We start from the raw sequence: 27,548 nt of genomic DNA, 5'->3' as shown, positions 1-27,548 counted from the left end.
CCATTATACATTTTGTAAAAGGAAATAAAATAATCATGACAATAACAATAGAGAAACGTCCATCAGAATACATGTAGCAGGGAATTTTGGCAAGTGCTAACACAGTGTGAATTTCTGTGTCCCTACTGTGCTTATCAGTTAATGGTTCCATGGAGATGCACATAGTTATTTTGCTTGCCCTTCCATTTGTGTACCACAGAAGGCCTGTCAAACAGTTAATGTACCACAAAATGCATGGCCTTAATTTACTTCAGCTACAGACTGAAAAGCTGTCAAATGTGCCATAAATTGCAGGTGTTGCTTGTATATGTTTGGTTCATTGGTTACTAGTCAACAGAATACCTATTATTTACTGTGCCATACAATTCTTGTCCTCTTTCTCATTCTCTCTTGCTTCTTTCCATCCCACTATGGTCCAATAATATTTGTCCCTCCTCGAACTTGCTCTCATTCAGGCTTCTAGAATCTTACTCTCAATCTTTCATGCTTAGTCAATATTTGCTCACAATCTGTCACCCACTCGCTCTCTCTCACTCATTCATTTGTTGGAAGATAACACTGCCCCTCATTATCACTCACCTTGTCACACATGCTTAGACATTCTCTTAACTCTCTCAGTATTTATTTGTTGCTCACTAACTTTCCATGTGTCCACTATCTTGCTTAATCACTTTCACTTTCTTTTGCTCTGTCTCGTGCACTTATTCATACTCACATTCACCAGGTCATAATCACTCTCAGACTTGTCACTCTGCATCTTACTGTCACCACGCTGATATCAGTAAAGTTCATAAATGCAAAGAAGGAACTGGCACAGTCAAAACGCATGTTAATGTGATATTACAGTAATTATAACTTTACATGATATGCAAGGAGTATATTTTACTGTTTCCACTACTTTAATGCCACCTTTCAGAACATGATTCCCAAACACACGAGTTACTTCTAAAATTTGCAACATTGTGTTCATATAGCAGTGTAAACTGGTACCATTAAAAGGCAGTTCAGACATGTTTGTACGTCCAAATGAATCACCAATGCACATAGGAAAGTGCTAAAAACCTCTGACAGAACTGCATGATTCTCATGTATACTGAGAGCGAAACGAAGCTGGTGTATTTTTCCCCTGACAATAATCACATTTGTGTCCACCTTGAAGTGCCCAATGGTGTTCCATGCTGTGAAAGAATAACATGCATTTAAAAGAACGAGAGGTGGAATGGCTGGTGGATGAAACCGAAAGAGCTTGGGTCTGCAGACGATGCACAAGAGATGCCAAAAGCACTAATAGCCAGAACAAGACTAAAAGCTTGAGCAGTGAGAAAAGCAGTCCCTTACTTTTGAGAAATCAGACTGTTTGTGTTTCATTCTACTTTTCACACAGTGTGGAAAGATCTCTTTGCTTGTTCAATGACCTATGGCCCAGAAAAAGCTTGTGCAATGCGTGCTCTATATGACCTCCAGCGCACTGATAAATGTCCTTCTGTGGGGATGCGCAGGCGCGCAGCTTAGAGGGAGCATAGGTCAGAGCCCTTGTCAGAGGCCACCACAGCTTGCACCATCCATTGCCACTGCTACCGCTGCCAACGACAGTACCTATACAACTACTTACCATCACACTGCCACAAGTGTGACAATTCAGACTGTTCGGTGTCCCCAGAGGTATATGAATGGCTGGAGCGGCTGGTATTAGTTTTTTTATGTATATTGAATTAATTAACAACTGTTACTCTGCTCATCTCTTAATTACACAGACAACGCCACCATGTGGCTGCTGCTATAAGTGACAGTGTTGACAATTAAATGCCAGTGCCGAGCACCGGAAACCTTCAACTCAAGTTAAGCACTGATCTCTTTGCATCTCCTTTGCTTTTTTTGCAAATAGCGTTTCATAGAACAAGGATAAATCAGCTTGCTTGAATTGTACTTGAAAAAAGATAAATCATCTTTTAATTTGTCTGTGTATCTCATTCACATCCATTTGATAAATTGAAGAATTAAAACTTTCTTGCTGGTCTATACTGAACACATGGCGTTATAATTCAGTGAGGAGCGCCTTAGCTAAACCTTTAACTATTTGTCTCCCAGGTCATTAAATATCATGCTCCCATAGCTACCACAAGGACGCATTGCTTCATTAGCCACTGCTCTGTCCATTCTCCATGCAAAATTCTGCCTTGGTCAGGGCCAGAGTGGGGAACCAGAAGCAGCACTTGCAAAAATGCTCAAACCAAGGGAGCTAAGTTGCTCTTCTTGTGCAATCTTTCACTTTCTATCCATTCACTCTCTGAAAACTCTTCTCTCAAACCTTCATTACTGATTGCTTTCTCTATACTTTCCCCCATCCTCCCTCTCTTTCTCTGGTTCTTGAAGGCTGCTGTGCACGCTACAATTCGCCTTAAAGAGCTGGGGAAGCTAACAGAGGTACCAGGAACTGCCCTGGACTTTCAAAACAGGCCTCCAAGAGTTCCAGCCCAAGGGGTAAATACCCGAGGGAATAAAAAAAAACTCCGGCCCTCCCCTTGGGAGAGCCACATAAGATGTGTGTCTAAGCCTCAAGCTGTTTTCCCTGGTCTGAAGACAAGTGAATGTGGAAAGTTCATTGAACAAATAAGCATTGGCAAAACCATTAGCTCTGGCTTTAAAGTGCTAACATGTGTAAACGCAAGCATGCACTAGTGCTCACTTTGATTGTGCAAATAAAGTTGTTCAAATTCCCTTTGAAGGGTATGAGCTTGAGGGACAGGATCAAGGTACTTATGGCCACTTTACAAGGTTTCGCACAGTAAGGGGTCCAGCTCCAGCAAGATATGCTGGACCTGAAGCTAAGGCGGTGCTCAACTCCCACAAGTTCTTTTTAAACCACTGTTGCCACCAGCAATTTGAAGAAGACTTCCTCTTGAGTCTTTGATCCTCACATCGTTTCCTATTCCTTCTGTGCTATCATCCTTTATGTCAGTGTGATTTGGGCCATGAACGAACTGGGAAAAGGGAACTATATGCCTGTAGCACATAAACTGCTTGTGGCGACCCTGCTTTCATTTATACTTTGGAGTTATTAAGTATATATAATATGTGTAAAATGTGTGCAATTTCGCCCCATTTCCGTTGCTGTCAGTCAGTGCTGTGTAATGGTATCAGAATTCAATATTTGTGCTTTTGTCTGGAAACAATAAGAGCATTGACTTCCACAAAGACGCACTAACTGCAAAATGTGAACTGGATCAAAAGTCTATACCACTAACAAATATGTATTATGTGCTGAAAAGGGGCCATGGGTGGATTTAAAGAATAACTCTCTCCCGCTTGAGGGAAAAATGGAAGCAGTAAGGAGGAGCTGATGTGATGTGCATTAGTGCTAACACACTAGTTGCATGGCGCAAATGCAACACAGTGAGCTCAGCACAGCAATGCACCACACAGAGCCCCCACTGCCATCTCTGGCTCCATAGGCCCTGATATGCAGATAGTTAGAAATGGGGTCTTTGGTTGACAGTCAGGTTACCCCCTGTTCAAGCAAGGACCCTCACTCTAGTCAGGGTAAAAGAGAATCACCCTCAGCTAACCCCTGCTTACCCCCTTGGTAGCTTGGCAGAGCAGTAGGCTTAACTAAATAGTGCTAGGTGTGAAGTATTTGTACCAACACACACAGTAATTTAATGAAAACACTACAAAATGACACAACACTGGTTTAGAAACATAGGAAATATTTATCTAAACAAAACAAGACCAAAACGACAAAAATCCACAATACACAAGACAAGTTATCAATTAAAAAGCAAAAAGAGTCTTTCTGTAGTTTAAAACACACACTAACACTGTTAGCGTCAAAATGTACCTTGGATGCATCAAAAATAACCCCGCACGGGAGAGTGTGCATCAAAAAGGGCTACACGAGTGGGACCTTGCATCGTTTCTCCTTTCATCGGGTCGGACGTGTCATTTCTTCTCTCCGGAGGAGAGCGATGCATTGGTCCGGGCAGGCCTTGCATTGTTTTTACACGCCCAGCGGTACTTGCATCAGAAATCCAGCTGCACGATGATTCAAAAACCACACAGCGCGGGTTTAGATCTTCGAGTTTCCATCAGACATTTCTCCAGATCCATGCGTTGATTCTTCAGTTGTGTTTCCGGCGAGCGTCGATTTTCAGCCACAGAGCCGGTGGCGCATCGTTTCTTCAGCTGCAGATCGGAGTTGTGTTGATCTTTCCCCGCACGGCGCTGTGTGCGTGGATTTCCTCCTCTTAGGCTGCCAGCTTCTCCTTTCAGGGTCCCAGGAACTGGATGGGCACCACAGGGTAGAGTAGGAGTCTCTCCAGAGACTGCAGGTGCTGGCAGAGAGAAGTCTTTGCTGTCCTTGAGACTTCAAAAAACAGGAAGCAAGCTCTAAATCAAGCCCTTGGAGATTTCTTATCAAGATGGAAGGCACACAAAGTCCAGTCTTTGCCCTCTTACTCTGGCAGAAGCAGCAACTGCTGGATAGCTCCACAAAGCACAGTCACAGGCAGGGCAGATCTTCTTTCTCAGCTCTTCAGCTCTTCTCCAGGTAGAGGGTCCTCTTGTTTCCAGAAGTGTTCTAAAGTCTGTGGTTTTGGGTGCCCTTCTTATACCCAATTTCTCCTTTGAAGTAGGCCGACTTCAAAGTAAGGTCTCTCTTGAATGTGAAATCCTGCCTTGCCCAGGCCAGGCCCCAGACACTCACCAGGGGGTTGGAGACTGCATTGTGTGAGGGCAGGCACAGCCCTTTCAGGTGTGAGTGACCACTCCTCCCCTCCCTCCTAGCACAGATGGCTCATCAGGATATGCAGGCTACACCCCAGCTCCCTTTGTGTCACTGTCTAGTGTGAGGTGCAACCAGCCCAACTGTCAAACTGACCCAGACAGGGAATCCACAAACAGGCAGAGTCACAGAAATGGTATAATAAGAAAATGCTCACTTTCTAAAAGTGGCATTTTTAAACACAAAATCTTAAATTCAACTTTACTAAAAGATGTATTTTTAAATTGTGAGCTCAGAAACCCCAAACTCCACATGTCCATCCGTTCCCAAAGGGAATCTACACTTTAATCAGATTTAAAGGTAGCCCCCATGCTAACCTATGAGAGGGACAGGCCTTGCAACAGTGAAAAACGAATTTAGCAATATTTCACTGTCAAGACATATAAGACGCATTACTATTTGTCCTACCTTAACCATACACTGCACCTGCCCATGGGGCTACCTAGGGCCTGCCTTAGGGGTTTCTTACATGTAAGAAAAGGGAAGGTTTAGGCCTGGCAAGTGGGTACAGTTGTCAAGTTGAATGTACAGTTAAAACTGCACACACAGACACTGCAATGGTGGGGCTGAGACGTGATTACAGAGCTACTTATGTGGGTGGCACAACCAGTGATGCAGGCCCACTAGTAGCATTTGATCTACAGGCCCTGGGCACCTCTAGTGCACTGCACTAGGACCTTACTAATAAATCAAATAAGCCAATCATGTATAAGCCAAATACATACACATTTTGTAAAGGAGCACTTGCACTTTAGCACTGGTTAGCAGTGGTAAAGTGCCCAGAGTAACAAAAACAGCAAAATCAGAGTCCAGCAGACATCAACAACCTTGGGAACAGAGGCAAAAAGTTAAGTGAGACCACGCCAAGGATGAAAAGTCTAACACGGATATTCAGGGTACACTATGGTTGAATCAGTTTCTGGAAGCTCAGGCTCAATTTCAAGGTGCTCCGAGTAACTGAAGCTCGGCGACACCAAAGGACACATCAGGACAGCCACTGTCGGGGTTGTTACACACCCCTATTAAATATCGGGAATAATGAAGTGTTCGCTTGGATTTTTACATACACATGCAGACAAAACACACATGCACACACCCTCTTGTCTCTGTTTTAAAGGTCTTAAAAAAAATGATTTTACAAAATATTGAGTTATCTGTACTATCCCTTCCTACTGCTTCCCAGGGCCCCCTACTGATCTGCTTCCCGTATATGTTGTAATCAGAAAGACTGTTGAGAAATCTAAAGCTCCTCCCTCCCCCCTACGATTCTTACTGTCCAAGGTCACCCCTGGCCACTGTAGTTACCAGAGTACTGGAGCGAATCACTGCAGGATGGGCATCCTTAGTGGATCATGGTGTCCCATGACCAGTGGCCTCATCTCCCACTAAAGAAACAGAAGAATACCTCGAGGATGAAAAATGTCTTGGTGCTGGGACAGGGAAGGAATGATCACTGGGCACTACAGAATAAGGGGAGTGCTGTGCAAGGGCCTAAAAGCATAGACAAGCCCTAACTAAAACATTTAAATGAGATCACTAATTAATTTATCATGGCATCACAGGGGAGGGCGTCGCATGACCTCTTATCTGATGATGCAGCTCGGCCAAGGCAATGTGAGCTAGGCTGCAACTGCTCTCAGATTTTTTTTTTTTTGCTGACAGTCATTGCACAGAGTGACTATTGTCATGGCTGGGAAGTGGATGGGGACACCCGCTCTCACTAGACCTTTGGTGGGGGCTGGGGGTAGAAGAGGCTTGGGGAGGGATACTGTGATTGAGCACTACTCCTATTGTTCCCTGTAGTGTTTCCTTGTAGCTCTTACGTTCCGGGGCGACTCCTAGTCTAGCCACCTGGCACCTACCAACTGCTGTTTTAGGCTAACCAAGCAATCAATGACCCTACGATATTTTAATCTTCATTTTTGTCTTGATTTTTCCCTGAATGTGATGCCCCACGTAACATGACAACCTAGATGAGCCTAAAGACAGACTAGGTAACAGGGCTACTTCCACCTGCCAGTATCTCTGGGGAGGGTGAATGAGCCTGGAACAACGTACGTCGCTCCAGTGGCCTACTGAAACTTAATAATAGTTGCAGCAAGTCAGTTGCACATTGGCTGACAGCCCTCGTGAAAGGACCAGACTGTTACTATTGGCTGGAAGCTGCCTGTGCGTTTCACAATGCCTGATTCTCAGCAAGGGGTATGCATATTCCAGTGAGGTAATCCATCTCAATGTATATATTTACCGCTTTCATCACTGGCAAATGCGTTCAGCACGGTGTCAATACACATTTTTCCTTAACTTGAGATTGTGTGAAACCTGGGGACCACCTTCCTGACAACGTTTTGTATGCACATCCCCCAGGACACTTGGGTGTACTAAAATTAGGAGTACATATGAAGATATAAGGTACAGCAAGTGTTGAGGTAAATATATGAGAGTAGTTTTCGTTGCTCAATGGGCTAAACGCGACACATACAAAGGGATGCCACAGTTTAAATACTTATATTCTGAGGTGGAAAGAGGGAATTGTGATTTGACGGGAATACTTTGTGTTACCTCAGAACCATCCTTAAGAAACTTTCTTCAGACAGGTAGATCTTTTCGTTTGGCCCGGTCCATATTCCTGCAACTGTGTACCTCGCTCACACACTTTCACATAAAGTCTTATTTACTATTGACACGCAAGTGAACATCGCTCTGCAGAAAGCCCAGTGAGTGCATGAGCATGTAGTCTGCATACGGTTATTACTTAACTTTCAGACACTGTGAGAAACATGCACTTACTTTAGCATCAAATCCATAGCTGTCAATCATGGCCTATCACGAATACCCATCCATACCCTGAAGTCGCCCAGACACTTAGAAGTGCCTCAGTTCAGTGTATGCCCTACACGAGAGTCATATGTTGCAAGTGAGAAAAGCAATGTCTGTAAAATGTTCTTTGTGGATGAAAGATGAAGTAAAGTGTGAAATATACTATACATCACGGTACGGACCTGTTCTGAGCTAGTGGCTCTCCCGATGGTAATTGTGCAGAAAGAAGCCTTAGCAAAGGCCTCCTGGTCCCATCACAGGCCTTTGACGCCTCACACCCCACTGGATTTTCCTGTCACCCACCAACAGAAAGTCAAACTTTCAAGGTGCTTGTTGCGGCTATTATAGTCCTCCTGGTGTGTGGAGCAGGATGAACGTTCCCAAACAGCTTCTGATTCCCTCAGAGCTTGGCGCCCTGTGCAGTGTCACTGCCCACACCGCCCTACAGCTGGCCCTACGTCTACCGTGAAAGGTACATCCATTGTGGTAGAGAAACCTCTACCAGTTTGACTCTGAATGTAGAGAATTTTCATCTGCCTCCTTGGCAGAGAAGGGAAGTTCGCTGCTGTTATGGTGAAAGTGACAAATTGCAGTGAAACAAAATCAACCGTATGGTAGGAAAAATCCCAGGGTAATACAGGTGGATCCCAATATCAAATTGATGGTGTGCTGTCTCTTTAAGAGAATTTGGTACAGGGGTTAGCGCACTAGAATATTAATTTGGGTAAGATTACGTTTGTCATGGAAAAATAGTGCAAAGCTTCCTAGTAAGTAAGTGAGTGAGTACATCTATATAAGGCAGTTGTCACAGGCGGGACTGTCTTTGGGCTTCGAGAGCAATGGAAGGAGGAATTGCCAAAGACTGGGCTGCTGGAGAGGCCACAAGTGAGAAGGATCCTTAAAGCATAAAGGTAGTGGTTGCTTGAGATTTCTTCATCTAGAAGGAAAGACGAATGATGGTGACAAGGAACTGTGTTACTTGTGCCACTGTATATTTGGGTTGAATTGCTACAGCTAATACTTTTGCTGTTCACCAGAACTTTAGTTCAACTACGTGGGGTCAAACCTCCTGCAGCAGGTAGGAGCCCAGTTAAGTTAGCTCATGGATTATTGTCTACAGTCATGTAATCTGGGCACATCCTGGGCGGTGGGTCTCTTTGTGATATGCTCTCGACTGGGATGTCCACTAAGGTGGAAGCAATGGTCTTGACTGGGATGTCCACTAAGGTGGAAGCAATGGTCCTTTTTCGCCAGTGTTATGAAGTAAGTACTGGTATAATGTTGTGTGGGGTGGTGGCAGTAGAGGTCATGTGGGTGCATGCATCATTGGGATAGAGCGTGGCATCTTGGGAGGCCCCTCTCCTGTCTTGTGGTTAACTGTCTTGGAATTGCAGGAGATTACTTTACTTAAAGCATCGATGTCTGTTTCTACCACCCCTAACTCTTCTACGTATTCAGCATCTTGCTTTCTTTCTCCTCATTTTCACCTAGATCAGGGGATGAAAAACAAAGTAAGGTGCATTAAATGGTAGTTGGTTCAACACCTAAATGAATCTAAGAGTTTTGCAGATGGGTTACTGCATTACAAACAGGACAAATATCCCATCCCTAATGTTGCTGGTGCCATAGGGTACAATGAACATGCAATACAGCGGATGGGATATCCATCATATTTGTGATGGAGTACCTCACACACAAAAATCTAAAGTAGGCCCTAAATATTCTGAATGATCGGGAAGAGAACTGACCTTAGAGCAGACTAAGAAAACAGATCCACTAAAGCCACACAGATGGCAGCTGGTACTCACAGGCTTAAACATGTTTAAGATACAATCTTCATAACTGATCCACACGTGGAATTTGTGAAAAATTGGGTTGTTGGTTGGAGAGAGGGGAACACTACTCAAGCAACAGCCACAATCCTTGTCTGGCAATTCGGGCTGGACTGTTGCTGTTACAGCAGGGCCAAGACAAATTTAACATGAATAGGTCCAAACTGAGATGGCATGGTGTACACATGTACAATGGGAGTGATTGCCAGTGGCTAGACTTATTGCAAGAATTACTCCCATTAACTTATTTGTGTTTGAAGAAACAATCATGCACCAGCTGAGAATTTCAAAATGGCCAACTTGCACCAGAATTATGTGTCCCATGTAACCTTTGATTGAGGGCTCCCATAAATAACAAAGATAGATCTGCAAAAAGGATTTGGAACTTGTAATGTAAAGCTGAAGATATAATTTATTTTCTTTTTCTTTTGCATTGAGATGAAAAAGAGGAAATATTCGTGGTTATGTGAATCTGCATGGTCAAAAGGGAAAAATAGGTGGCTGACTGAACCTGTATGGTCCTTAAACATTACCTTTTTGTATACACAATAGTGTGTTTCAAAGCACTACCTATGTGTGATCACTTGAGCACTAAGCATATTTTCTCTTTGTAAAAAAATGAAATAAGATATATTAAGTTATGTGTATTTGTAAAGCACACTATCATCTGCAAGGGTATCCTTTCCTGAAATGTCATTTACTAATTCTTTGTATTTCTTCATGCATAATTTATTTTGCCATGAATAGATAATTATTTCTTTCTGGTTTCCATTCTTTGTATTGTGATTTGAAAGTAGCCCAGTCTTTGGCTCACTGGTTTCTGCTACGCGTTAGGAGACGCAGTGAGCCAAGGTCAGGACTACTCTAGAGTCGAGACCTATATACTCCAACATCAGAGAAGCAGTAAGACCATTTTGCCATTATGATCTACATTTCAGACGATTGAGGCAGACACCCAAAATCTTGAGTACAAATCAGAGATGGGTAAGATTTAACAAATAAATTTGGTTGCATTTTTTGAACAAGTTGGACGACTTCAGTCCTAACTAATGTCACTGGTACCTCTTTAGAGGGTTGAATTATTCAGATACATGTCGACCTTCGCTAGTGCGTAGAAATACCCCCACTGCTCTTTTTTTCTGCAGCTGGGGAATTCAATAAAATCTACACATTCCAGCCAGTAGGTGGTTTTAACCCCTATGATTACTTTTGTTCCTCTCTGAACATTTCCCTCACAACCTGACAGACCAGACGAGTGACAAAGCCAATTCTCTATCACTACTTCTCCCTAAAGCTCCCCGGTAAGTCAATTGGTAGTAGCTTGCACCTTATTTCATTGGGGAGGTGCCAAAAGGAGCCAGATGATGAAGCATGCCATCCATTGGGAGAGTGAGGGCTTTTGTCCTTAAACAGAGAAGGGTCTCTGATTTAGGGTACCCTTCCTCTCATTGTGCCGTTCCGTACACATCAAAGTCAGTTCGATCTTTTGTGGATAGATGAGGTTATAAGGCAGCACCTGTTGTAGGAATGACTCCGCAAGAGGACGTTTTTAGGCTGTGTTACCTCATACCAGTACAGCACAGTGCCTGTGGGCCAGGAGGCCTGCTCGCCCTGTCACCCTTATACCATGCAGGCTGATCTACAAACCCAACTCAAGCCCAAAGGCGTCTCGTCCTGCTGCCCTTAGCAAATGGGTGATCAACCAATCAGAGCCTATTCAATAGAGCTTAATGTTTTACACCCGTCTAAGCCTGTTCGGGGATCCTCACAACCTTGTCATTCTCTTTCTCTGGGGACCGGTTTGAAGATTTTACCACTGCAAATTCCAGAAGTGTAATATTTCACAAATTTAAGCACAGTAGATTTTTTGGGCAGTCCAATTTAATTGCATATCTAAAACATATCCCCCAATTTCACACATGTATAGGAGAAGACATTAATTGCTGTGTAATACATGGGAGCCTACAAACCCGAATATAAAAGCGTGTCTCTAATTTCCTTATTAAAGTCGAGCTGTACAACTCTCGTTACCTGTAATAACGAAATGGTGTAGCAGATCAACTATAATAAGTTGTTAGAGTTGATATGGAACGTCATAATGCCTAGTGCCTAAGCCAACAGTCAGGTGAAAGACAGGTTATTGAGGCCAATTACAGCTGTGGTTTAACATCCAAAACACATACTGGCTTTGCCTTCTTCAAATCTGTTTTTCTAAAATGAACAGTGATCAGCAGAGATACGTGATCAGAAGAGATATGTAAGATAACATATTTATTTGTTGCATGCTTTAATCATTACTTGAAATCTCTGCATCTTTCTATTAATTCTGAACTACATCATTTTTTAATCAGCATTAACTGATATAAGATATTCTTGCAACAAGTTACTACATGATTTTTGGTATGTATAATCGTGCACTACACAGTCTGTGTTAATTCTAAATGTCGTAAACCCTACTATCTCTTTCATTTGAAAGAGCTAGACACCAAGCATTAAGGTGTTTATTTTCGAAGGGTAATGGCGTGACCATGTATTATGAGAAATAAAATACCCTCTGCTAAATGTCAAAAGAACATTGGAAGTCGCCACTGAGTTCCATGGCATGATATTTGTCCCCATTCCTCTTTGGTCACAGTACTCCTCAGTGACTTGCAATATCCTTATGATGTACTGGAGGGAAAATGTATTCCATATAATATACTAATTCATAGGAAGATTTAAATCTTTTTGTTGGTTAAGTGGGTTACAATCAATACTAGGCCCAAGGAAGCAGGGATGTTCCATCCTATAGCCCAAGTGCTGAACACTGAAAAGCCGTGTAAACATATGTTCTGACAAGCATGTTCTACAACAGCTAGAGGCAATGTGTACATGTTTGCTCTGTAGGTATTGCTAAAGTAAAGACAAGACAGATTTTTAAAATGGACATAAAATGTGTGTAGAATGTTAAGAAAAACGCAATATGGAGAATGCCCAGTTGAATAAAATGGAGAGACTGGGGGTTATGTGCTAAAAAGAGCAGTAATACATAATACATTTGCTGAATATTTTCCTTATATTTTGTAAATTTGAGAATGTGAATAAAAATATAGAAGTGCAACACGTATAATTAAATACTTGTCTTAAATTCCTTGCATGAAAATGTGATGTATTCTAGCACAGTTTTATAATTTCAAAAGTCAGTTGCACAATTATTCACAATGTAGCTTACTTTTATTAACAACATAGCAACTTTTGTTTTCCATAAATCAAATAGATAGATATAATTACCTGGACAATAACAGAATGGGTCGCACACAGCAATATTCTCAGCTCAATAATTGCTTTAATGAAGCAGACGATCACTTGAAATGCACTCAGTGCTATCAGTATTGAAAACAATATTATATTCCACTCTACCACGTAATAAGGTTTAAGGCACTGCAACCAGAGGGAGCTGTTTGTCAGGTAACTGGAAGCAAAAAGAAATATAAAGTTTAAATAAAAGCGACTCACTTTTAATTGAGAGTAAACGATGCTGTTACGTAACCTGGGTTGTTTTCAGAACATCGTGTGGAAAATTTCGCCAAAATATCGTACTGGAACATTTTGCCAAAATATAGTACTTAAATATGGAGAAGCCAAATACTGAGAAGTTGAGTACATAAGCAAGTACATATTTGTTATTGTTAACTCTATATCTTCATACTTTTAAGATGGATATGTTGTCAAGGTCCATGAAAGTGGAGAAACGTATTGCCAAGGTATACTGATCTATCTATACTTACTTTCTCGAAATTGTATTCCTTGATAAGACCCAAAATAGGTCGAATCGAGGACCTATTAGTCTAGGATATTTGTCAGGTCGATATTTCCCACACGATATTCAGGTAGTATATCCATAATAGAAATCATAATAGAACCTTTTTCATAGCTTAGGTGTGTGAAGAGGGTACTTCACATAGATTGCAAAACAGTACAACCCTTGAGAAGCCCCATGAAACAAATGTACATGCTGAATACACGCGTCCACACTCTAGGAATGTATAAAATAATGATAAAGGCTTATAAAACGTTAAGAATATTTGAATACAAGAACAAACATTAATAAACAATGATAAACCTAAAGAATATGGAAACAAAAGGGAATTACGGACACTGGATTGCTATTTTTGCATCGCAACTTCTTAAGAGTCCAGAGTTATCTTAAGTTTCTTCTGTGTACCTGGAACTTTCGCCGGATGAATCAATAATTTAAAAATTAAGCAATCAAAACAAGCCTGGTCAATAACCTGAAGGGCATGCAACAACTACCCAGTCATTGAAACAAAATAATAGACCTGGAGGTCGAGAAGCACATTCACATGTTTTTCTATTAAAAAATGTTTCCAGAGTATGTAAAGAAAGCTGTGCCAGGTGAAGGTTTCCAGGCACACTTCTCGGAATTTCGTGTGGCACTCCCACCAGGCTCTGATTCCACAAAATGTACCGTTACCTACAGAGGGGAATGCCGCCTGCTTTACAAATGCGCATTTTTATGGGCGAGCACAAAGTGCTCCGTCCATTCTGTAATCTCTCTTTGGGCTTGAAACCACGCCCATGCCACGTCAGTCACTTACATTGGTTCGTGGGCTTGCCTTTTAAAATCTGCTTGCTTTCATTTGTGAAAGGCATGCATACGTCATGCCTTTTCCGGTGTTTAGCCCACCTACACGGTACCAGTAAAGTACCAAAAAACATACGAGGCTCGTTTTTTTCAGCCTGGAGTCTGGACTACTTTATCTGTTTATTTTCCACGCAGCACAATCGCGCTGCATTTTACATAGCGCGATCGCGCTGCGTTTTATTTTGCTTTACAAAGCTAATACCTCTAACGCGAACAAATGCGAGACCCGTTGCATTGAAAATGCTTGTTCTTTTTTGGAAAAGGCCTTATGATCATTTAGCGCTGCAACATGGGAGGGCAGAATTTCAGTCTTTGGTAGGAGATAATCTCAACTATTTCCAGGACGCTTAGGGAACAATTCGGAGTTTATGAATGTCCACAAATGTACATGTTTGTTAGCGTTTCCAAACTTTCTAGGCAAACCACACATTGTATCACTCACTTCCCATCCACTGTGTGGGATTTCAAACTTCATGCTTCTATGAACGCATAACGGAAAAATACAGAGTAATACATTCCCTTTATGCCCAATAGGTACAATGGCGGCTGCTGCCAATCCAAAGTGGTGTGGCTGGGATGCGTGCAGGCGGAGCAGCAGTGTCTCAAGGATTGTCAGGGGACGGGAGACTAAAAAAAAAAAAAAAAAAAACATACCTGCTGCTCCCAATCCCGCTGACAGCTGCCTCAGTGCTCTTCTCCTCCCAGCAGTCAGTGGGGCACAAAAGCACAGGCTCCCAATCCAGACGCTGCTCTCATGCTATACCACCCATGAGAGCAGAGCCGGGATTGGCCTGAGTGCGCTGGTCTGATGCTTGCTCAGGCACAGGAGCCCGTGTCATTTCTCCACCCGGCTGAGCAACACAGCTGGGTTGGAGAAAATAAATGCACATGTTGGTTTGACCAGCCGTCTTTGCCAAACTGACATGCGAACTTTACAGTGCCCACCACTCCTCCTTCCTGCCATGGCCTGGCCCTGCCCCGCCCTAGATTTCTTGGCTGTCAGAGAGACAGTGATAAAAAAAATGATAATAAAATTGTTTTACTATCATTTTACTTTTTCACTGCCTGACTCTGAGCGGGGGTGACACTTCTCCACTATTACGGAGAAGCCACCCCTGAATGAGTATCACTTCATGAATTCCTATTAGCCATACAAGAAGAATTTTCATACATAAACCTATATTTATGACTAAAAATATCACTGCGAATTTCGCCCCTCTTTCCTACAAAGCTAATCATGGCGCTCAATTGTGCCTAAGTATAGTACCATTTAGCACCACTGATCACCCTAAAATAAAATGCACAAATAACACAATAGCTTGAAATAAAAATTAAGTAAAGGGACAATTGCACATTTTACCAAATTAATGCATCCTACTGAAGAAAATGAGAATACTCCCAACTTATTTAAAGTAACCTAAACGATCCAACAGAGAAGACTAAAATTAAGAATATTTTGTCTAGGACATCAACAGTAACACAAATCTCTCACAAAAGGTGTAGGCAACAGAGGACACCACTACTACATGCCTTAAACTATAATAACCTTGCCAAGTCCATGTTGTTAATTACAACTTCCACCTTCGGCCCTTGATGCAAACATGAAATGAACCTTGTGAACCGTTAAGCTAAATTCATTACCCCCAAACACTAGAATCAAAAAGTCAAAGTTCACCAAGTCAAAAGCTTTCTACACATCCATAAGAAATACGGAATCTGGAACCTTCACTATATGAAGAGAATCTATGGCCTCTATATAAAGAATAGGCGGTCATAAATCTAGTGCCTAAAAGTCTATTATAATCAGAGTCTAACAAAGAAGATGTGCATAGTGTCATTGAGTTTGCTGAAAGTTTGCTCTGATTGTGCAATCCAAATTTCATAATGTTCCATTATTTTATCAGTGATACTCACTTTTCATCTCATTCAAATTGTTCAGGCACCTCAACCCCAGGACAGAAAAACAGAGGCATGTAACAAACGATTTCACTGGATGGTTTATTGCTGTAAAGTAGGTATATTGTCTTTCTGACTTCTTTAGTTTATAATTTAGACAGAAACACTCTCAGCATTCTTATTCAACGTTATCTAACGTTAGTATATCAAGATCCTGAAGGTATTTTCTTATATGTGATAGGGAGGATTTACTATTTTCCTAATACATTTTCTCACAGTGCTACAAAAAGGATCTCCTCAATTTGCTAGTTTCACTCACCATCTCTCCAGATCCTATTTCTTTTGTCCTTCGATTCGTATACAATTCTGCTCCCATTTCATTTTGCTTGATCATGCCAAAAAGGAGCCATCTTGTCCCACTCCTTATATCCTTTCTGCCATTATGTATTTGCATTCTTCAGGATTCTCAGAAGGAATCATAATCTCAGGTTCTCAGGCTTATCATGAGACCAGTTTTTAAGAGCATCGTATTGACACCTTCACAGTTCCTTCTTTAAAGCTAAAAGCTGAGCCCACTCTATGAGATGAACTCTGACCCATACAAACAAATCCTCAAAAGTCATAGCCTTAAAGGCACTACAAGCAATAGGAATGGCTGTGATAAGTTATTTTATTTCGAAATAGAAGATGATTATCTGTTAAACCTATAATTTAACCCCTTTAGACAGGAGAGGTTATTTTTTAAAACACCACCTGTTTTTTTTGGTCCTCCAACACCAAAGTCACTTTCTGAATACTAATGGCACGTTACCAGAGAAGGAAGCTCAGCTACAGCTGTTGATGGAACTTGCAAATGTGGCAAGGAACAGTACTTTTAAGAGTGGTCCACATAATTATCTTCCTATCTGCATAGGTCGATGAACGGGTGGGGTACAGTAACAAGTTCTAAAACCAGATCATAGAGCAACTACGGCCATCAACCAATGGGCCAAAAAAAACTCAGCAATGTGAACTTGTATTCTGAGACCACGATTTGCACAAAACCTATCTGCCCTTAAACCAAATACGCACTGCAAAGATCTGCCTGCTTTACATTTCTGTTTAGCTGCCACACAGTCGTTGATGTTACAACCAACTTTTTCATCCACCTGTAGGTATATATATTCTATATTTTTGGATGATCTGTGAGTTCCTTTCAAGTATGCTGTTTACTTTATAGATGCCAGTACATCATTATCCTCTTTAATTCATGCAAGCCAGTATATGCACACTGGTGTGTTTCAGCCCTATAGTCCTAATTTGTCACAACATTGCCTTTGCCAACTTAATTCCTGTTGTATCAAGGAGAAGAAAACTGCAATGGTGACTGCTTTAGCCTATCTGATTAGCCAACACTGACTTTTATTAAATTAACAAATGCCATACCTATCCACACCTTAGGAACAATATCAGATGAAAATTGGCTTGATTGGCTACCCTTACAGAATGTTTGCATTTGGTTATCAGTTAAGTAACTTCCCAACATTGTTTGAGGCTGAATGGGAAGTACCAGTTACTGCTCATGTTTTATTTTCCTTCGCTTTCGCCAATGACGTGTTCCTTGATTTGAAATTGCTGATGCACTGTCACTATTTTTCATTTTCCTTTACAACATGCTAATGCACATTTCATATATCACCACTATAAACTTATATCTAATTATGATTTTATATTAAGATTGATCATTTTAGGGGCATGACCTGGGAGGGGCTTCAAGATGCTTTGCCTCCCCTAGGTTCCCACCCCGTGGCCCCTGATTATGTCCGACACTGCCATCAAATAAGCACTGTGGAGGCTGTGGGTGGCAGCCAACATCACTGCAAGCGCTGAGGACCATAGGGCATGGCACAGACTGTTGAGCCGGTTGCGATTGAAGCCGTGAAATTACTCAATGTCACCCACCCAAGATGGACATTGACTCCTCCGCAGCAACACTCAAAGCGGGAGGCCAGCACTGAGAGTTCTTGACAGGCCTCCTGCTTAAATCGGGGTGGCATGGTCTTCTCTCCTTGCCACTATGCTTGGCCAGAATTACCTACACTCTTCTTAAACAGTGATTGGGGGGCCTCTATTGGACACAACGGCTTCAACTACATCCAGGTGAGCTACAAGAATGAAAAACAGGACTTTAAACTCAGTTTATTTACACAACATAACTCCATCGCCTCATGCCTGCGGGACTGCACACCTCTATGATCCCTGCGCTTCCTAGCAACCCTGGAGACTGGAGAACCTAGTGCCTACTATTATTGTAAGAGAGGCGGGGGAACCCCTATGGCATTATTGAGGCATTCTGCCCTGTGGGGCTCTTCAATTAAAGACATACTAGCCAGCACAAAAGCCACTAAGGGTAGTGGCCCTTCGGAGGCCTCGGCTGAGGTGTCACAAGAGAACAGCGCTGGCCTGACTGATCCCTCCTTGCTAACAACAAATGGAGTCATCCAATCACTCCTCCATGAAATGAGAAAAGACATAGAAGCTATCCACACAAATTTCATAAAGGCCCTCACGGAATTGGACCAGTCGGTGAAGGCAGTCAAAAATCGTCTCGATCTGGTAGAGGCCACAGTGGCACAGCGTTATCAGGTAAAGAATGCTCTTGCAGTGAGGGTCGTGGCTCTCAAGTCTCATCAACAAATCATGGCTGACACATTACAAGACCACGAGAATCACGCTTGCCAGAATAATTTACGGATCAGAGGCATAAGGGCCTCCGTCACTACTGCTGAACTAGAAGACTGTGCAGGCCTCTTCTGCCATAATGAGCAGGATGCCGAAGAAAAGGAACGTATCCTTGATTGCACTTGTTGCTCCTGCTTCTCTTATCAGTATTGGAACCAGCTCAAATCCAATGTACTTTCCAGAGTACAACTCTACCAACTCAAAGAGGAAATTTTACCTTCCAAGGCAATACCCTCACACTCTTTCATGACACATCTTTTCATACTCTGGCCAGATGCCTCAAATTCAAAGACGTGCTATCACACTTGTATGACAAGAAAATCCCCTACTTGTGGGGATTCTCACTGTGTTTCATCTTCACTATCGACAATAAGCAAGTCGCAGTGCAAACACCAGACAAGGCTCAAGTCCTCTTGTGTATGACCCCACAACTGACAGCGCAGAGAACATTCAGACATCCCGTGTTCCACCAGGGTGACCCAATGACAATGGCTTCCACCAGCAGCCATTAGCAGGTCATCAAAGAAGGCCACTCGCTGGCACGATCAAAGGCTCAACTTACCACAAGTGGATAATGACTAATACCTGCTTGATTTTTGCCTTTTATAGAGTCTGGCATTCCTTTGGGGCCCCTGGTGCAAACTAACAGACTCAATTGGTCACTAGCATCGAATGGGTGAAAACATTAGTGATACACATGCTGCCCTTCACAAAGTGGTTTTTATATACTTTGAAATGGTGGATTAGTGGGTAGGAGGCCTGGGATCGCCTTGAGAGTTCCCCGCACTACACAGTTGATGGGCACTAATCAGGCACTTTGTTCTGCTTATCATAATGTTTAGAATTTTGCTTTTGATTTTGTTATTCTGTTATTGTTGAGGTCTAGTTTATTCTCATTTCACCCTCCACACACCTGTCTAGGCTTCATACTTTCTCTTATGGCAGACACAGCACAGATGCTGGACATCCCCAGCAGGGCACTGATAGCAATATCCAGCGGAGGGCAGAGCTCTTATTCCAAGAGGTGGGCAACAATATTAGGATACTATTTTCTATATTTAAAAACTGCCCCTACTAAATATAGTCCTACTAAATATAGTTTCCACCAATGAAGTGGAGAGCGGTCCTGAAATGGCTCCATACGAAAGATGTAGACGTCGCCCTGATACAAGAAACACATCTCCTCTCCTCTGATAATAAGGCCCATATTTATACTTTTTAGCGCCGTATTTGCGCCATTTTTTTACATAAAAGCGGCGCAAACTAACAAAGTATAATTGTATTTTGTAAGTTTGCACCGCTTTTGAGTCAAAAAATGATGCAAACGCGGCGCTCAAAAAGTATAAATATGGGCCTAAGAGTCTCCACTCCCGCTGGTTCCCACTCCAGTTCTATGCGTCTTTGGTAGTAATCCTACCAAAACCAAGGGAGTCACTCTCCTATTCAAGCAAGGCCTGCTCATAACTGTGGACCAGACCTATATGTGAAGAGAGGGCAGAGTGGTGAGCCTGAGGGCGTGAGTGCACGCATGTACTGTCACACTTTTCTCTATATACGGCCTCAATGATAATAAGTAGAAAACTTCGCCAGAGGGGAACTAATAATCGTGGGAGATTCTAACACGGTACTAAATTCGGACATTGATCGCTCAGTAGCATGTTACAATACATACCTTCTGCCCCTAACAGAGACCGAATGTATATTAGATTTAAAGTTCTTAGATATCTACAATAGAGGGAGACCCACGAAGGTGAGAGAGACTACAAGTTAGTCTAATTTCCACAAGACATATATGAGAATTGATTTGTTTCTAATTTCCCAATCACTCCAGCCTACAGTCATATCAGCCTCTATAAGTTTCTCTTCCTTGACAGAGGCCCCCTCCATCAGAGTAGTGCTCCTACATGGTAAGTTAATTAAGTCACCTTCTGCGACTCAATACTGTGCAACTGGAACCGATAAGTTTTAGGATACTGTTTTAAAGAAAATGGCACCAGTGCTGTATTTTACACCACACTGTGGGATGCGGCCAAGGCCATGCTGAGAGATGAACTGATAGCACATAAATCAACCTTAACCAAATTAGACAAGGCTAAAATAGCTGAATTAGAGGTATTGAATTTCCCCTCTCAAAGCTCAACACAAAATCACAGGTTCTTCTAAAATCTTTAGAGAATTACGACAAGTCTGAGGGAAGTTGGAACAACTTTTTATGACTGATGCGACACTGAGACTGTTATATGTTAACCAGAAATATTATCAGAATTGGTACAAAACCGGAAGACTGCTGGCTTATAAACTGAGACAAAAACAGATGAGGAACCTTATTTCTTCCATGGAAGATAAACCCAGGGTGACCACACAGACAGGTCTGGCTTACTTGCCTTTTTCACATCCCTTTATTAACCACTTTTTCAGGTGCAACCCCATGTTAGTGATACCCAGGAACATTACCTCTGAGATTTTACCTTTCCCCTCCTTGGCCTGAGTTACTCGAGGAATTGGAGAACCCTATTACATTGGAGGAGGTTTGCTCAGCCATTCACTAACTGAAAGCTGACAAGGCCTGAAGCCGGATGAGTTCTTATTATCTTTCTGTACAGTGTATTGTGAATTGTATTATGTATTGTGAATTGTTGTCAGAGCACCAGACCAAGGTCTTTAATGCCTTTTTAACTAATAAAAGAGTGACATACTTACACCTGATGCCTGGGACATATTGTTTGGGGTCAAGGAAAAAAAGGTTTTCATGTTTATTTTGTCCCTGGGGATGGGTGGGCCCAGCCACTTGTGGCACAGGCCCTTTGGCTGCCAGTTTACAGAGAAGGTAACTGTCTGCACTTGAGGTAATATGTGGGGCCATGTGCTAATGCTGTTCAAACGTGTATTTATGGTTCATTAATGAAAAGCCTTCAATATTAGGGTAAGCGTTGTAAATAAATGTTTTAAGGTCACACTGCACTGCTATTGCTTGTTGCAGTAAAAAAAATTCACACACATGTTTGAAAAGCGTCAGAATACGAGGCTAAGTCTAATGCTCCCAGAAGGCTCTCTGATTAGATTCAAATGTTTGCAGAAGCCTGTAAGCAAGAGCAATGATTCTTTGCTTTCAAAATAAAATGTTCAGAAAAAAATGCAAGTAGGAAACAAACGTTTTACAACTATGAAATTTTAGGTGCTATTTCTTTGAAGCATCATTTAGTAAAATGTGTTGTTGCATGCTGGTATTTCCAAAATATATTCCTAATTGAAAAATCAGTTTACCCATTGTCAACAAGATTATGGAAAGCATAAAAAAAACAAGCTCTGGCAAAGCCAACCAACCTGACATTTTTTGTGAGTCTTTTGGTTTCTTCAATGCATGTCTTGTTTTGACATGCCTTTTGAAACACTTTATTGTTGTGGAATTATTTTAACAACACTAGTAAACGTTTTTGGTCTCAAAAAGCACTCATTGCCACCAGTGGCATTACAAAAGCCCTGCACCCCTCCTCCAGGCTGAGCCCTCAGCAGAGCACCTCCCCTGAGTGAGTCCGGAGGGGGGGCCCCCTCCAGTTCTGTTGCGCCACTGATTGCCACTGTAGTTTCTGGCACTGAACAATACTACTTTGTGTGCCAATATGCCCCTGGTGTAAGAGCAGAATGCGATCCCTCACAGTAAAGCCAGCCGAAAGAGAAATAGAAATTTAATAAAAACAAAGGGCCTGATTTATACTTTTTTAGCATCGCATTTGCATCATGTTTTGAGGCAAAAGTGGCACAAACTTACAAAATTCAATTATATTTTGTGCCGTTTTTGTGTAAAAAAAGTATAAATCAGGCCCAAAATGTCTTTGTTAACACCAGACCTAATTAGGGACCAAGTTCTTAAATAAAGTCACAAAAGTGCACCCATGGTATATGTCTTTGAATTAGTGGCTTTCGTGAGTTCACTAGAACTTACAGAAGTAGACCAGGAAATCATATTCCGAAAAAATATTTGTGAACTGTATTTTAGCACAAGCAAATATGCATGTTTAGATCCGCTCATGTGAAAATCTATTAAGCGTTTTCAAATTCACTCCCCCACCATCCACTTTTTTTCCAACCCTGGAAGAAATTCTACTTCTGCCATTGTCAGGAATACATTTCCAACCTTTCTAATCATGGGAAGAGATCAGAGGCCTTGGTGAAAATCCTTAAAACATGCACGTTAGTAGGTTTGCAGACTGAAAGGCATTCCAGCTTTGGAACTATTGCTTACTGCTTCCTCCAGACCCAGTATGTAGATCTGTGGAAAGGTGGCAAAATAAAAAGTTCCCATAGTAGGGATTGAAAATGCAAGTATTCAAGACCTACGATATAGCATAATCATAGAGGCTATTATCAAAGCTCTTACATAATGAGATTGCTGCCATAATTTGTTGCCGCACTACATGGCAACAAAGGGACAAGTAGATTTTTTGTACAGGACAAGTAGATTTAAGAAGCAATCTGTCCCATGGACACGTAGATATTTTATTAAATTCCACACCCCTGTACTCATCTACTGAAATGGAAAAAAATCCCACAGCCCGCTCCATTTAGAGAACCATTGCATTATTGAATTTTGATGTTAAGATCTTCTTTTCCATCCTCGTCTCTCACTTACCCTCAATGTGGCCACTGCTGCTATTCAGCTATCAGTCTGCCCTTATAGGAAATAGGCAGGCACAAGACAATGTGTGCCTGGCAGAAAATGTAATTGATGCAGCAGAACAGACCAACACCACTATCATCCTTCTCTCACTCCATACAGAGAAGGCCTTTGACCAAGTGGACTGACAGTTCCTTTGGGTAGTCCATTTAAAGACTCCATTGGGTCCCCACATGACAGCTTTTATACTAGCTAACTACAATGGCCTGGTATCACGCATTAAAGTCAACAGTGCTTTCTCTCTCCTGATTCATCTCCACAGGGCCACCAGAAAGGGTTGCCCACTGTCCATGCTAATATCTGCACTTAACATGGAGCCCCTGCTCCACCACCTAGAAACAAACCTGCAGCTCCAGGAGACTGAGGCTGATGGTGAGCACTAACAAATGGCTCTATACACTGATGACAATTTGAGGATTATAAACAAGCCCCAAGCACATGTGAATCAAAGCACAAATCCACAAAATAATAAAGGTTTAGGTGTTCATTTGGTTCCTTTATTCGGTATCTCTCTTTATTTTCCATGTCACAGACAGCCAACATGTGTTTCGTCACTGGGTCATATACCCCACAACCTCATCAGGGCTGGAATAGAAAAATAATGTAACTAACAATCTAAATTCCAACATTTTACACTTTTATCAACATGTGGCAAGTCTTATTCAGATCTAAAAGTGAATTGGACATACTATGTTACAGGTGGAAATCCATGCATCATAGTCAAACGCCTATTCAAAACAGTAGACATTTTTTAGAATAAAATGAAACTATTTCTCACGTAAGTGCAGATACACAAATACAACACCTGTGTCACATGTCCATTGCCACTCCATCACATAGGACTTAGTATAAACCACACAAATCAATATTACACCCAAAGTGAGGAACCTATGAACTGAATACCGGACATTCTTTCTATAATCCATATATAAACACCTAAAATGGTCCAAGTGCCATTCTGAAAGAATATAAACATAATAACTAATTAATATCCGTATCCAGGCTCACTATCAATCACCTTTCACCCGTCATGTGTGGAAAATACCTGCTTTGTATCGACTGACATTGAAACAGAACAGAGTCACACTTAGCTACCACTGAACCCACCGTCATCATTTATGTTAGGATATAATTCGACCACGATGCATACCTTCGACCGGGCTGCTGCTTATGCCTGGCTATCTTCCAATAATTCTTATAACGTCTTGTGAACACTTATGAACCAACCCAGTATCTTATGGCGTTAATTTCCTAAGAGAAATGAATAAACCTGTGGGTATTTCCACCCATCAACAGAATTAACCCCCCCAATATTTGTTCACAGTGTAGGAAAGTACCACCTTGCCTGGCATGTTACCCCCATATTTCACTGTATATATGTTGTTTTAGTCTATGTGTCACTGGGACCCTGCCAGACAGGGCCCCAGTGCTCATAAGTATGTGCCCTGTATGTGTTCCCTGTTTGATGCCTAACTGTCTCACTGAGGCTCTGCTAACCAGAACCTCAGTGGTTATGCTCTCTCTGCTTTCCAAATTTGTCACTAACAGGCTAGTGACTAAATTTACCAATTCAAATTGGCATACACGTACACCCATATAATTCCCTTGTATATGGTACTGAGGTACCCAGGGTATTGGGGTTCCAGGAGATCCCTATGGGCTGCAGCATTTCTTTTGCCACCCATAGGGAGCTCTGACAATTCTTACACAGGCCTGCCACTGCAGTCTGCGTGAAATGACGTCCACGTTATTTCACAGCCATTTACCAAAGCACATAAGTAACTTATAAGTCACCTATATATCTAACCTTCACCTGATGAAGGTTGGGTGCAAAGTTACTTTGTATGTGGGCACCCTTGCACTAGCTAAGGTGCCCCCACATCATTCAGGCCAAATTCCTCGGACTTTCTGAATGCGGGGACACCATAACACGTGTGCACTATACATAGGTCACTACCTATGTATAGCGTCACAGTGGTAACTCCGAACATGGCCATGTAACATGTCTAAGATCATGGAATTGTCACCCCAATACCATTCTGGTGTTGGGGGGACAATTCCATGATCCCCCGGGTCTCTAGCACAGAACCCGGGTACTGCCAAACTGCCTTTCCGGGGTCTCCACTGCAGCTGCTGCTGCTGCTGCCAACCCCTCAGACAGGTTTCTGCCCTCCTGGGGTCCAGGCAGACCTGGCCCAGGAAGGCAGAACAAAGGATTTCCTCTGAGAGAGGATGTTACGCCCTCTCCCTTTGGAAATAGGTGTGAAGGGCTGGGGAGGAGTAGCCTCCCCCAGCCTCTGGAAATGCTTTGATGGGCACAGATGGTGCCCATCTCTGCATAAGCCAGTCTACACCGGTTCAGGGATCCCCCAGCCCTGCTCTGGCGCGAAACAGGACAAAGGAAAGGGGAGTGACCACTCCCCTGACCAGTACCTCCCAGGGGAGGTGCCCAGAGCTCCTCCAGTGTGTCCCAGACCTCTGCCATCTTAGAAGCAGAGGTGTTGGGGGCACACTGGACTGCTCTGATTGGGCAGTCCCAGCAGGTGATGTCAGAGGCTCCTTCTGATAGGCTCTTACCTCTCTTGGTAGCCAATCCTCCTTCCTTGGTAGCCAAACCTCCTTTTCAGGCTATTTAGGGTCTCTGCTTTGGGGAATTCTTTAGAAAACGAATGCAAGAGCTCACCAGAGTTCCTCTGCATCTCCCTCTTCACCTTCTACCAAAGGATCGACCGCTGACTGCTCCAGGACGCCTGCAAAACCGCAACAAAGTATAAAGACGACTACCAGCAACATTGTAGATCCTAATCATGCCGGCTTTCTCGACTGTTTCCAGGTGGTGCATGCTCTGGGGGTGGCCTGCCTTCACCCTGCACCAGAAGCTCCAAAGAAATCTCCCGTGGGTCGACGGAATCTTCCCCCTGCTAACGCAGGCACCAAAAGACTTCATCACTGGTTCTCTGGGTCCCCTCTCATCCTGACGAGCTTGGTCCCTGGAACACAGCAACTCTGTCCAAGTGACTCCCACAGTCCAGTGGCTCTTCAGTCCAAGTTTGGTGGAGGTAAGTCCTTGCCTCCCCACGCTAGACTGCAAAGCTGTGTACTGCGTGATTTGCAGCTGCTCCGGCTTGTGTGCACTCTTCCAGGATTTCCTTTGTGCACAGCCTAGCCTGGGTCCCCAGCACTCCGTCCTGCAGTGCACAACCTTCTGAGTTGTCCTCCGGCGCCGTGGGACTCCCTTTTGTGACTTCGTGCGGACTCGGGTTCACTTTATTTCTAAGTGCCTGTTGGGGTACTTCTGCAGGTGCTGCCTGCTTCTGTGAAGGCTCTCCGAGTTGCTGAGTGCCCCCTCTGTCTTCTCCTCCAAAAGGCAACATCCTGATCCTTCCTGGTCCTCAGCAGCACCCAAAAACATCTACCCCGACCCTTGCAGCTAGCAAGGCTTGTTTGCGGTCTTTCTGCGTGGGAACACATCTGCAAGCTTCATCGCGACGTGGGACATCCGTCCTCCAAAGGAGAAGTTCCTAGTCCTCTTTGTGTACATATAACTTGTGTATATATCTTACCTTCTTACTGAGGGTACTCACTGAGATACTTTTGGCATATTGTCATAAAAATAAAGTACCTTTATTTTTAGTAACTCTGTGTTTTGTGTTTTCTTATGGTATTGTGCATATGATATAAGTGGTATAGTAGGAGCTTTACATGTCTCCTAGTTCAGCCTGAGCTGCTTTGCCATAGCTACCTTCTATCAGTCTAAGCTGATAGAAACACCTTTTCTACACTGATAAGGGATAACTGGACCTGGCACAAGGTGTAAGTACCTCTGGTACCCACTACAAGCCAGGCCAGCCTCCTACACACAGCATATAACTATTATTGACCCATCAAACAATTCATACATTTCACTGACATTTGTCTGTCAAGAGTACCTCTAAAGGTCTGTTAAGGCCTCATGGCATATCCCTGTAAACACGAGCACATTGTCACTACATTGCGCCCTAGTGTACCATTCCCTGTGGCATCCTGTAACTCCTCTCACCTCAGTAACAACACTTCTCTAATGTTAACTCCAAGTTGTACACCCAGAGTGATCATGTTCTAAACCCGCGCCAACTTTCCAAAGCATAAAACTAATAGTAGCCCGTTGGCCATTTCAAATTTTCTAACAGCAGTCTGTCA

The 27,548-nt window shown here is 42.7% G+C and overlaps 1 protein-coding gene across 1 annotated transcript in view; it reads right to left on the bottom strand.

Annotated features, from left to right (window-relative positions):
- Positions 1-27,548, bottom strand: part of TM4SF18 (transmembrane 4 L six family member 18) — an 82,024-nt gene that overhangs the window by 17,552 nt on the left and 36,924 nt on the right. The window contains exon 4 of the mRNA XM_069215430.1: positions 12,703-12,883. Within this exon, the coding sequence (XP_069071531.1) occupies positions 12,703-12,883 (181 nt within the window). The remainder of the gene's footprint in view (positions 1-12,702; positions 12,884-27,548) is intronic.

This window comes from Pleurodeles waltl, chromosome 11 (genome assembly GCF_031143425.1).
Source record: "Pleurodeles waltl isolate 20211129_DDA chromosome 11, aPleWal1.hap1.20221129, whole genome shotgun sequence".
Classification (NCBI taxonomy): Eukaryota; Metazoa; Chordata; class Amphibia; order Caudata; family Salamandridae; genus Pleurodeles; species Pleurodeles waltl.
This window is presented reverse-complemented; position numbering and strand designations above follow the sequence as displayed.